General features: G+C 58.4%; 1 protein-coding gene across 8 annotated transcripts; it reads left to right on the top strand.

Annotated features, from left to right (window-relative positions):
* Positions 1–153: 153 nt before the first annotated feature.
* LOC115599715 lies at positions 154–11,917 on the top strand. 8 transcript variants are annotated; one of them, XM_030465535.1, is made up of 6 exons: positions 154–181; positions 285–491; positions 2,975–3,154; positions 4,787–4,932; positions 5,260–5,320; positions 5,960–6,244. In XM_030465535.1, the coding sequence occupies exons 2-6, from the start codon at positions 438–440 to the stop codon at positions 6,095–6,097; spliced, it is 579 nt and encodes a 192-aa protein (XP_030321395.1). In that variant the 5' UTR covers positions 154–181; positions 285–437; the 3' UTR covers positions 6,098–6,244. The 8 variants fall into 8 exon arrangements, 3 of the variants coding, with proteins under 3 accessions (XP_030321395.1, XP_030321396.1, XP_030321394.1); XR_003988580.1 differs by lacking the exon at positions 154–181 and adding an exon at positions 6,272–6,312 and having other exon boundaries at positions 304–491; positions 5,963–6,178; XR_003988578.1 differs by lacking the exon at positions 154–181 and adding an exon at positions 6,272–6,312 and having other exon boundaries at positions 304–491; positions 5,960–6,178.
* The last annotated feature ends 964 nt before the right edge of the window (positions 11,918–12,881 follow it).

Raw genomic sequence — 12,881 nt, 5'->3', positions numbered from 1 at the left:
TTCCTTCACCCCTTCCCTGTTTACTTCAGCATCCTGGGAGGATTCCATCCCTTCCTCTGCCTGTGCTCCTGATCCATCCCAGCCTGGATCTGCGTGTTCCTACCTCCAGCTCCCAACTGCTCCTGACCCCAGGATTCCAGCCTGGACTTTCCCAGGGCTGCCCTGCAGCCTCGGGGGTGACGTGAGAGTTATTGGGGGGAAGGGAGGAGGAACCTGGGATCAATTTTCCTGTATATTTGTATAGATTTAGTAATTTCCCTTTTTATCCCTTTATTCCCTTTTAGGACATCCAAGCCTACCCCCCATCCCACTGCTGGGTAACCAGGTGAGGATCCTGATCCAAGGTGACTCCCAGTTGTCCCAGTCCCAGCAGGTTTGCACCCTCCTGGCTGACACCCTGGAGCTGAAGCAGCGCTGGATGAGGGACCCAGGGGAGGATGAAGATGGGGACTCCAGCACCGAAGCAGAATGAGACCTTGGCCACCTCCTGGGTGAGTCTGACCTCCCCCCTTCTCACCACCGGTAGATCCCTGACTTCTCTGCAATTCGGTTTTTCATTAAAAAAAAAAAAAAAAAAGGCCCTTTGCTGCCCCATGGATAAGTTGGGGTCATCCTTCCATCCCTCCCCCTTCCCTCCTGGCTCTCTGCACTGGATGGAGAGGATGGATGGAGGTGGAGGGAGAGCCCCGGGGTTTTTGGGGAGCTGTCCCCCTGCAGCTGAGCCCGGCTGCCGCCCGAGGGCAGCAATCCCTCAGCCTTCCTCCCAGCCTGGCCCCTGCGGAGGGCGGTGCAAGGGCTGGGGGGGATGTCCCGGTTTTCCTAAAGCATCTGTGGAATTGGAATTGCTGGGATAAATCCTGCCTGCAACCCCCGGGTGTCGTCCAAGAGCCTGTTTTGTTGTTTGGGGTTTTTTTGGGTTTTTTTGTTTTGGGTTTTTTTTTTGGGGGGGGAGGTGTGTTTTCCAGAGCGCCCCTTGGGATCCTCAGTGGGGCCCCTGATCTGTAACAGCCCCGATCTGAAATCCTGCAGAGTCCCAGCTCAGGGACCCTTCTGCTGGATTTTAGGATGTCCCCTTCCTGCTGCAGTCCCGTGGTGGGGGGTACCCCTTAACCACAGACACCCCCAGCCCCATCACTGAGCCAGCCCATCCAGACCTTCCCTGCACCCCATCCCTGCAGCCCACAAGCACCTTCCACCCTGGTACCTCTCTTGGTGACCCATTTCCTAGCAGGGGGGAGATGCTCTGGGACTGGATCCACACAGGTGATGCTGCTGGTGTTGGTGGGGGGCAGCAAAGCTGGGGAGACAGGAAGGAATTTCCCTCCTCAGCATCAGAAAAACCAGCACCCCACATGTAAGTTTTTCCTCTGTATCCTCCTTGGCTTCCCAAAAATGATGCCCAGGTGGAAGCTGCCAGGGCTGAAGTGGGATGAAGGATCCCACTATTCCCAGGGACTGCTGCCTGCACTTGGATCAAGGAGCAGCTCCAGCCCAGGAGCCCAGGGGTGTCGTGGGCTGAACAGATCCATGGAGAGCAGGAAGGGGAGTTGGAGCCAGACCTGCAGTCAGGGAAAGGATGGGAAGCAAAGATGAACCACCCACTCTGGGGGGGGGCTTCAAGGGGAAAAGCTGTGAGCATCTTCCTCAATCTACTCAGCTTCATCCCAGGAAAAGGGAAAAAAAAAGGTGGTTTTCTCCTTCAGCTTCAGAGATACCATCAGGGAAGCAGGTGAGAGGTCATAGAATCATGGAATTGACTGGGTTGGAAGGGACCTCAGAGCTCATCAAGTCCAACCCTTGATCCACTCCCCCCGTGGTTCCCAGCCCATGGCACTCAGTGCCACATCCAGGCTCTTTGGAAAGATCTCCAGACACGGAGAATCCACTACTTCCCTGGGCAGCCCATTCCAATGCCTGATCACCCTCTCCAGAAAGAAATTCTTTCCCATCTCCAACCTAAACCTCCCCTGGCACAACTTGAGACCCTGCCCTCTTGTCTTGCTGAGAGTTGCCTGGGAAAAGAGCCCAACCCCCCCTGGCTCCAACCTCCTTTCAGGGAGTTGCAGAGAGTGATGAGGTCTCCCCTGAGCCTCCTCTTCTCCAGCCTCAACACCCCCAGCTCCCTCAGCCCTTCCTCACAGGAATTCTGCTGGATCCCTTCACAGCCTCCTTGCTCTTCTCTGGACCTGCTCCAGCACCTCAATCTCCTTCCTGAGCTGAGGGGCCCAGAACTGGACACAGGTCTCAAGCTGTGGCCTCCCCAGAGCTGAGCACAGGTGTCAGGGAGTAGGAGACCTCTGCCAGAGCAGTTGTCCCTCGGGGTGCCACCCAGCAGCAAACAACCCTGGGGCTTTCCAGAGACACCCCAAACCCCCCCTCACCTCCCCCACCAGCACCTCTGATGGCAAGGAAACTCCAGAGCCCCTGGAAAAACAGGGGAGCAACGCAGGGGAAAGAGTGAGCAAAGGGAAACCCATGGGGCTGGAAAGTTCTGCGTGGTGGCTTTCCTCCTCGGTGTCACCCCTGTGTCACTGAGGAGCAAAACAAGCAGTGAGCAGGCGGCTGGTGAATGGGCCTAAGAATAGATTTCCTGTTTACCCACCCAGAAGAAATTGCTCCCGGGGCAGAGGGCACCTGGCTGCTATTTATACCAACTCCTGCCACCCCGTCCCCAGCCACCCTCGGGGATGCTGCAGGGGGAGAGAGGTGATGGGGCAGTGGCGTGGGGCAGTGCCAGCACCTCAGCATCATGATGTCCCCAGGGGTGGCTGAGCTGGAAGGTGGCATCACTCAGCTGCCCCACTGAGCATCCTTGGAACAGGCTGGTGGGAGATCCCAGGGGGGGTTGTCATTCCCCAGCTCTGCTACCCATTTAAAAAAAATAAAACAAAACTTAAAAATTAGGCTTTTGCACCCCATCTCTGCCATTGCACTGATGAAGGGGTTTTATTTTATTCTTTTTTTCTTTTTTCAGCCCCTTGGCTGCCTCACAGCAATGGTCAAGTGGAGCAGGTTGGCCTCTCACACCCCCACCCAGAAAGTGAAACCCGGTGGAGAAGCCTCAGAGTTTCCTGTTCTGGAGAATGAGGAAGGCAACCAGGCCATTTACTGGAATCCCCCCCCCTTCCCCGGGCCCTCCCCGCAGCCTTTTCTTGTAAGCACTGACTGAAACACCTCCTAAACCCAGAGCCACGCTGGGGGCCGGGCCACCCCCATTCAGAAAACTCAGCCCATGGCCAAGGGACACGGGGCCCCGTGCAGCTGCTGCTCTGCAAAGGTTTTGTGACACCACCCCCCCCTCATCATCCCAAATTCCTGGATACTGCACCCTAACCCACCCTGGGAAGGGGGATACGGGGGGGGGGGTCATGGGAGGAGGTGGCTGGTGGGGAGGCAGAGATGTGGGGGTGCACTCTGGTCCCCCCTGTGCCCCACTGCTGGGGTGTATAAGCTGCAACCCCCCCTTTACCCCCTGGGAAGGGGCTCAGAAGGTCGCAGGGCCCAATCCTTCATGTGGCTCCCAAGTGTGGGGTGGGATCAGGACCATATGGGCCCTATAAAACCCCACAGCCCCTGCTCCCCCTCAGCCCTGGGAGCTGCTCTGTGTGCTGGGGGCTCTTGCTCTATAGGGACAGGGTCTATAGGGGGGTTCTGAACAGGGTGGGCTTTCCCACTCTACAGGGGGTTCTCAACAGAGAGTCCCTCACTATAGGGCCAGGCTCTATCTGGGGTGCTCAGACTGTCCTCCTCTATAGGGTCTGCTCTATTGGGTCTGTTCTCTTGCAGGTCCCTATAGGGGCTGCACTCTGCTCTGTAAGGAGGGGGTCTCCCTGCTCTACAGGGGCTGCTCTTGCTCTATAATGCCTGAAGTTGGGTGCTGGAGGAGCTGGGCTGCATAGGGGCCAGCCCCCTGCATTTGGGTGGGGGGTCTTGTTCCATAGGAGCTGCCAAGCTCCATAGCTGAATTCCCAGCTCCATCCCCTCTCGGATGAGTACCCCCCTCACCCCCCACCCCCCTCCAGGGTCTGTGCTGTGTCCCCAGGGCCGGGGGGCATCGCGGCCGCAGTGTCCCCAGCACCGGAGCTGCAGCAGCGGCCGCGGAGCCTCCGCCCCCCCGGGTCCGTGATGGATGTGTGGAGGCAGAGGTGACACAGCCCCGCCCTGGAGCATCCCTGGAGCATCCCTGCCCTGGACCATCCCTGCCCGCCAGGACCGGGGCTGCGGGGACCCCCACGACCCCCGAGGCTGGGGACAAACCCCTGGGTAGGGGGATATAAGGATGGGAGGTGATGCTCCATGCAGATCTCTGATGCCCAATGCCTACGATGCCTCCTCCCCCCCTGAAAAAAAAAGCCCCACAGCCAGAATTGTGCAGCCTTAGGGCTGGGGTATCCCCCCCCCCACCTCTGCATCCCCCCCGAACCCCCCGGGGAGCAATGCAAAGCAAGAGGAGGGGGGGACCCCAACACCCAAGCAGCTGCACCCCCTTCCCTTCGCATTGCACCAGCAAGACCTTGCTGCTTGGGTGTCCCCCAGCTCAGGGGTGCTTTGGGGGGGCCCCCCTCCTTTTCGGGGGTCACGGCAGGCTGCTGGCAAAGGGCGTTTCGTGCCATTAAGCCCCACAGCATCCCGCTGTCTGGAGGTGTTTCCCGGTGGCGCAGGAATTCGCTGTTTTGCGCCTGTGTTTTGCAGGAGGTTGGGGGGAAGGAAAGAGGGAGGGAGGGGGCGGTGTGTGGGGTGGCCGGCGGTTGTTGTTATTTAATTTTATTTTCCTGCCTCCATCCAGGAATCTCTGCAATGTGCCGGCTGTTCCCCGGGAGGCTGGGGCTGCCGTGAGTCACTGCTGCCGCTGGAACGTGACTCAGTCCCGCTGCTGGCCCGGCAGGACATGACCAGACTGCCAAAACCAAGGAGAAGCAGCCCCAAAGGCTGGTGAGGATACACCAAATCCCTCCGGAAAGCTCAAACCCATCCCTCCACCTCCCCCCCCCGCCTCCTCTGCTTCCCGCAGGGATAGCGATCCAGCACTGGGAGGCAGAGCTCAGGCTGGGGGGGAAAAAAACTTTTTAATTCAATTTTAAATTTATTTTTCTTTATTTCTATTTAATTCTGTCTATTTTTGTTTCTATTTTTATTTATATCTATTTTATCCATTTCTACTATGACTATTATTACTCCTACTATTAATACTCCTACTATTAATACTCCTACTATTATTATTACTACTATTATTTACTACTACTTCTCTTTTTTCCTCAGCCTTCTTTCCAACCTTCTCCACCCACACTGGCTCTCACCCAGCTGTGGGTTGCCATCCCAGGTACCTCCCCAGCGTTTTGCTGCACCCAATCTCCCACCCCCTATAGGAGAACACAAGAAAGCTCCTGGCACTGCTCCTGCCCCAGTTCCCGTGCCTCAGTTTCCCCATCTGGTGGGGCCTAGAGATTTCCCCATGGGGGGGGGGTTACTTCAGGTTGTGCTTTGAGGTCGGGGAATAGCAACTCCGGGGGGGTAATTATTATTAACATTAATAGCCACTGGGTCAGGGCTCAGGTGGTGGGGAGGGACAGGGGGGGACATGAGTCACGGGGCAGGAGCAGGGGGTGGCCCAGCACACTCACTGCACCCCAGACCCACAACAACCAGTGAGCTGAGACCATCCCATTCCTTACACCCTGGGCTGGGTGATGCTGAGGAGTGATCCCTCCTCATCCTCACCCCACTGCTGTGTGGGGAAATGGGGTCCCGGGGTATGGGAGGTCCCGGGGTATGGGGGGGGGAGTGGGGGAATAGCAGCCGAGGTGGCCCCAGGGCTGAGCTGAGCACTGGGACACTCATCACACCTCAGGCTGCTCAGTGCCTCCACGGCTGCCACTGCCTCTGTCTGCTGTGATTGAAAGCCCAGCCGGGCTGGTAGGCCTCTCTGTGATCTTGTTAATTAAGAAATACATTTAATTAGCAGCACCCCAGCTGTGACTCAGCTCATTGTCACCATCCAAACCTGAGCTGGACTCCAGAACCAACCCCCAGCTCCCAGTTCTTCCCTGGCAGCCCATGGTGGGACACAGCCCTTTGTCCCCACAGGATTTTGGGGTGATTTCCACCCCCCCAGCTGGAGGCAGGTTGGGGCTGAGCTTGTCCCCATGCAGCAGCTCCCAGGGTGTCATCCCAACCCAAGGTGATTACCAGGTGCCACGCTGCAAATAATTATATTAATAACCCCTTTGCTGTGCTATAAATAACCTCAATAATAACAGCTTGGACTTTCCAGGAATAGAGCATCTAAAAACCAGGGAAAGCCCATTCCCACTCTGGCCTGGGTTGCAGATGGGGAAACTGAGGCACAGCTGGTTTCGGGCAAGACTCTCAGCCACTGCGCCGAGCTGTCTGCCAGGCAGCTGTGGAATTTGCTCCCGAATAAACCGGGATGGAAATGAGCCCCTCTGGATATTTATAGGCACTGTCCTGCCAGCTGGAATCTAATAGGGGAGAAAATAAATTGGGAAGCTGCCTGGAAGAGGAGGGAGGCACTTCACACCCTGCTGGAGCTGCTGGGGACGGGTGTGTGGCTGTCCCCAGGGTGTCCTGGCTCCTGGGTGCCCAAATCTCCAGATGCCCGGGTGCTGGGGAAGCAGACACTGGGTGCTCTCCAGCTCCCACATGCTGCAGTTGGCTTTAGGGTCTGGAAAATGTAGGGGTGTTGCCAGCGCTGGGATTTGGGGGTGAAGCTGTGGCACGTCTGATGTCCCCGTACACGGGGACGGGGGTGGCACCAAGGGTTCCTCCCCTGGGTGGCACCTGGACCTCATGATGGGTGCTGCTGGCTTGCTGTGCCAGTGACACCCACACGTGTTTGTGTGTCCGTGTGCACACGCGTGTGCGTGTGGCAGTGCCACGCGGGGGCTGCAGAGCCCCCCCCCACACCCCATGGGCACCCGGTGCAGGGGCAGCAGAGCCAGTGGCAGCACCTATGGCTGGGGAGCAGAGCTCCGGGGTGCCCTGGCACGGATTTCCCAGGTGGATCCAAAGGGATGCGATGGTGCCGAGGTCAGGTGTGACCCTGCAGCCATCCCGGGGCAGGGATTGGGGGGCTCCTCCCTGAAAAGGGGAGTTGCAGAGCAGAGATGCTGGCAGGGCTCCGTGCTGCAGCATCTCCGCTTCCCTCCCTCCTCCCAGCTCCCGCTGCCGTGATTCCCTGCAGCGGAATAATAATATCCCCAGGAGCTGCCGCCGCACACCGGCACCGGGAGGGGGATGATAAATAACCCGGGGGGGGCGGCCCGGGCTGGCCCCGCGTCGCTCCGACCCCTCCCTCCCCTCTGCTGCCAGAGCCCCCGTCCTCGCCATGGTGATGAAGGAGTGGGGGGAGGGAGGAAGGAGGATGGGGATGGAGCAGCCTCTGCTGCTTGGCTGCGTGGGGAAACTGAGGCACAGGTGGGCAGAGATGGGGCTGTTCGGTGGGAGGGGGTGAGGGGAGGTGATGGGCCCGTTTGTCCGTGATGCTGGGGGACAGGGGACGAGCTCCGTGGTGATGGCAGGGCCGGAGGGGACACACAAACCTTGTGGCACTCTGAGTCACATCCATCTGCATCAGAGCCGTCCCTCTGCAGCAGCTCCATCCCCCTGCAGCACCACCAGCCTCCTGCATCCCACCCAGCCCTCTGTGCTGGATCCAGCTCCATCCTTTGGCTTCAGCTCCTTCCCTTTGTACAAAATCCATCCTGCTGCCCTGGATCCAATCCTGCTGCCCTGGATCTATCCTGATGCTTTGGATCCATCCTCCTGCCCTGGATCCAATCCTCCTGCCCTGGATCCATCCTGATGCTTTGGATCCCTCCTCCTGCCCTGGATCCAATTCTCCTGCCCTGGATCCATCCTGCCCTGGATCCATCCTGATGCTTTGGATCCCTCCTCCTGCCCTGGATCCATCCTCCTGCCCTGGATCCACCCTGCCCTGGATCCATCCTGCCCTGGATCCATCCTCATTCCCGTGTCCTCAGGCAGCTCCACATTCTGGCTGGCTTCCTCCAAAGCCCCAAGGAATGGGCTGCAGGAGGGGGGGGTCCAGTGCAGGAAGGGGGTCCCAGTGTGGGCCCATCACCCTGTTAGGGCCCAGCACCCCGGGGGTGCCCCCCCTACACCACCCCTCCCTCCTCACTCCCGTTCTCACCGTGTCCCAGCCCACCCCAGCAGAGCTGCCAAAGCTCAGGGCAAACGGGGACAAGCCAGGAGAGAGGGAGTGATTTTATTTTTTATTTTTTTTTATGCGAGCATTTATTTTCTTCCATCAAAATCCACCAGCCAGAGAAAGCGAAGGGGGGGGAGGAATAGGGGAGGGAGGGAAACCCATCGGGTTTCACGGGGGATGCTGCCAACCCCTGCGCCGGCGCTGGATTTATTTCCATCCCCCCTTGCTCCCTGCACCACATTTCACGTCGGCCCCGTAAGGAAGCACGGCAATAAATATCAGCGTGCTGGGAAGCGGTGAATCACCCTCCATGGACACGCTGCCACCGCCGCCGTGGTGGCACATGCCACTTCTGTCCCCAGCCCTGCTCCCCTGCCAGCTCCCCGGGGCAGCAAAGCCCCCGCGGCTCCGCGTTACAACCAAGCCCAGCAGGCAGTTTCGGCCACAGCACAAACATGTTTGGCCACATTCCCCTGCCCAGGGCTGGTGCCAGGAATCGCTTCCAAAAAATCCATGTTTTGTGGGAAGGCCAGGTAGGAACATTTGCCCCGTGGATGGGAGGCTGCGGGACACCCCAGGATGCTGAACCCCACGGCCACCCCTGTTGTCCCCTGAGGGCCTAACTGGTCCCAGTGGGGTCATCCCACCCTGGGTTAGGTGTTTGCTTTTACATCTTCCCCCCCCCCCAAAAAACAAAGCCCTTGACACCCACCAGCCCTGGGTCCTGCCACCTCCCTGCACTCATCCTGCACCCCTCAACCAAATCCCTGTGGGATGGAGCAGGACCCCAACCTGGCTGTGGTTTCCCCCCCTCCCTGCTGGGTCAACATGTTGAGAAGCCAAAGTGACACATCTGGAAAGTGTAACAGCTGGAAGGATGCTCAGGGGGCACCTCCCCTACCCCCGACCCCCCCCTCAGCACCGAGCACCCCCCCAGCTGCTCCCCAGGGACCCCAAACCCAACTCGAACCCCAAACCGAGCCTGGATCCCTCTGCTGCAATGGGGCCAGCACACCTGAAAGGCACATCTGGGGCCATGCATCCCCCCCCCCAGCTCCGTGTCACCCTCGGTGGCGAGTGACACAGCCCATCCCAAGTGCCATCGATGTCGCCTGGTCCCCGGGAGCTGGAGTTCGAAATCCCCCCCTCCCCGAGCAGCTGATCCCTTCCACAAGTTACAGAAGGTCCTTGGACCTCGTGAGCAGCTGGTGTGAAGCTGTAATTACCTTAATTAGCTCTGGGATTGCATTCCCTCCCCGTGCTAATTTCGTTTCTACAGTAACCAGCCCGAGAGGTGTTCCTGAGCTCGGAGCCAGCCAGAGGCAGGAGCAAACCAGGCACCCCGAAACCACCCCGAAACCGGGGGAGACCCCCAAATCCCCATACCCAGGGACTCAGCCAGCCCTGCTCCCCCATCCAGAGGTTCCAAGGAGTCTTCAGTGTTTCCCACTGTCCCAGCTTGGAGGGGATTTGCTGCCTGCAGCATCCCTGGGGGAAGCAGGACCGGAGGCTGACGGTCCCCAAATGCAGGGATGGATTTGGGAGTAGGCAGAGCCGGGGTTTGTTCCCCACTGCTGGTATTGCTGTAACCCAATATCCCCCCGGTGTAAGAGCCAGCGGGGAGGAAACCATAAAAGCTTCAGGAAATGGGTATTAATTCACCTGGTGGCAATAAAAGGGAAGGAGGGCTCGGAGGTGAGCAGGGATGGGGAGCACAGCCTGTGCCACCCCCCCTTATAATTGTGAATTAACCCTCACTCCCCCGAGTCGTGTTTGGACTGAAAGGGGGAAGGAATGGAAGAGGGGAGCAGGGATGGGGAGCCCCATGCTCCCACCCTCCCACCCCAAGGACTGGGGGATCCCACTGCTGTACTGGTTCGGTCCCTGCACCTCGGCCATCACCCTCCTGCAGTAAAAAATGCTCCTGGGCCGGGCAGGACAAATCCTGCTGCTTGTGGAGGGAGTGGGGAAGCATGGGGAGAGGCATATGGAGTGCCCTCCCCTCCAGGAGCTCTCATGGGGGTACAAATAGTGCTGGAAAGCACGTTGTGATGCTCCCAGCTTTCCACTGAGGTTTCAGCAACCCAAAAAGCCACCAGAGGCCAGGAAGGTGCAGGGTAGGAACCACTCTCCTTCCCCCCCCCTCCATCCCTTCCCCTCCCCTTCCATTTCAGGCATCCGTGAGCAGCGTTTCCCGGGATGGATTTCTCCCCAGCGGCGGGCAGTGGCAGCAGGACAGGCGGCGGAGGCGAATTTTGCTGAGTGGTTGCTTTTTAAAAATAACTCTGCCTTTGTCAGCAGGTCAGGGTTGCTCCAGATTGAATAATCGCAGCCTGGACCTCCCCTGCTCCCGGGCTCTCACTGGCAGCCCAGGATCCAGAGGGTGGATGCTGCTGGACCAGGGATCCTTCACCAGCATCCCTCATCCCTTTTCCCCAGGGCTTGAACATCTCCTGGGGACACACACGATGTTGTGAATGCCCTCAAAACCCAGCCTGAAAGCTCCAGAGGGTGGTGCTGCCCCAAACTGGCACCCCCAGGGCTGGGGGGTGATGGGGGGAAGTGGGGTGCAGGAGTCTGGAGCTGCTGGGTGTTTGCTGACACCTTAAATGTGAGCACGTTGGTGCAGGGCTGGAAGGGGCTGGCAGGAGGCAGGGCCGGGAGCTCGGCTGCTCCCCCTGTGCTGAAAGGAAGAGCAGATCCAGTCGCCTTTTATCGAGGAGCAGGGAAAATGCCCCAGTTTTGGGACAGGAGCTGAAGGATGGCCGGGAGGAAGGATGGGAAAACCTCTAAGAGAGTAGAGAAGTGGCAGGGGAAGGAAGGTGAAAGCCAGTGGAGCAAACTGTGACAGCAAAGAGTGGTTAATCCAGGGATGCTCTGCCCTGGCAGGGAGAGGAGAGTACCAGGAGGGTGAAGGTGATTCCTAAATTATTGCAGTTGGAGAAAAACCCACTGCCTGATGTGGGGAAAAATGAAACAGTCTCTGTCTCGGCAGCCAAAGGTGGGTTCAGGGCAGGGAAGCAGCTCCCTGGGTTTGTCCTGACTGCCCCGTGAGGACCAGGGATGCTGGGGCCATGGCACACAGCAAGGATGGCAAGGAAAAAAGGGAGGGGGGAACAAAACCCCCCCAGGTGCATCCTCTGACAAGGGCACAAACCACCTGCAGAGGCTCTGACCACACGAGGACTCCCCAGAGAGCCCCTGTCCCCAGTCCTGGCTCTCTTTGGGGAGCAAATTCTGATGATGCTCAGACAAAGCCTGTGCTGGGAAGGGACCAGAAACTCCAGGTGCCTTGATGCTCCCCACAGGAGCCACGGGGGGTGGGGAGATTCCTGCGTGGCTGCAACTCCAGCAGCAGAGGCTGGAAGACAGAGGAGATGCTGAAAAGGGGTTCAAGCTGCTGCTCGGGTTCCTCTGGGACCATTTCCATCGCCCTCCAGGTGTCCTCATGAGTCCTTCACCCAACCCTGGTGGCCAGCAGGGCTGGGGCTGATGTCAACAGCATCCCCACACCAGCTGCATCCTCTCTCCCCATCCTGCCACCACCAGGACACCGGGATGATGCTCCTGTGCACCCTGGGACACCCTTGGCCACCTCCATCCCTATGGGATTAGCAGTGCATCCCGATGCTATCCCCTGGTTTGGGGAAGCATCAGCGGGGCGGGGGCCACCAGCTCCTCACCGTGGTGCCTGGGGCTTCAGCCCATTTCTCCTTCCCTCCAAAATGTCACAAGAAAGTCACAAAATGCTTTTTTTTTTTTTTTAATAAAAAAAAAATTCGTTAATTTTTTTTTCATTAAAAATCTTTTTTCATTAATTTTTTTTTTCATTAAATTTTTTTTAATTAAAAAAGAAAAAATCAACCTCTTCAGCACCTTTGGGGTTGGGGTGAACACCGAGGATGGAGGAGGCTTTGGTCTTTCCCCCCCCCCCCAATGACCACCCCACCGTTTCAGAGGGCAGAAAGGAAATCCCAGCCTCAGGTTTTGTTTTGGTTCATGTTGTGGGGGGGTTGTTTATTTTTTTTTTTCCCTCGTGATTTATTTAATTCGGGGATTCAATAAGAAAGGCAGGGAGCACTTTGGGATCGTGTGCGCTGCGCCGGCGCTCTCGGGGATAAAACGGGGAAGGGGCGGGAGGATGAGAGGGGGGGGGGGGATATAAAAGGTTTCATGCGGTGAGCCGGGCACTCAGGGAAGAGGCTGAAAGGGGGTGGTGAGTGCTTTGTGTTTTATGCTTGAAGGCACCGAGGCTTTTACCATCCTTCCCGAGATGATTTAAGACCCGTTCTGCGGTTCAGGAGGGGATGGGAGCTGCAGGGGTGGTGAGGGGGGGGGAGGCAGCTTGGCCGGGACCCCCCCAGGTTTGCCTTGGGTGATGCCTCTTGGTGCTGGCTTGGCCGGGTTGGTGGCCACGAACCCCCCCGTGTGGGGCAGCTTTAGGGTCAATGGGGTGGTGCAGACATTGCCCCTGGGTGGGGGCCATTCTGGGGGCAGTGATGAGCCCCCCATTGCACCCACACACACCATTGCCCCCCCCCCATCTGCAGCATTGGGGTCTCACCCTCTCTGCCCCCCTCAAGGGGGGTTTTATCAATCCCCTACAGAAGTGTGGAATGTGGGGGCCTCTGGCACCCCCAAATCCTCCTGAGCTGGGAACCCAAGAGGCAGGACCCCCCCCAAAGTAGGTTCT

This window comes from Calypte anna, chromosome 26 (genome assembly GCF_003957555.1).
Source record: "Calypte anna isolate BGI_N300 chromosome 26, bCalAnn1_v1.p, whole genome shotgun sequence".
In the NCBI taxonomy this organism is placed as follows: Eukaryota; Metazoa; Chordata; class Aves; order Apodiformes; family Trochilidae; genus Calypte; species Calypte anna.
The sequence above is the reverse complement of the archived record's forward strand: the minus strand, read 5'-3'. Positions and strand labels throughout refer to the sequence as shown.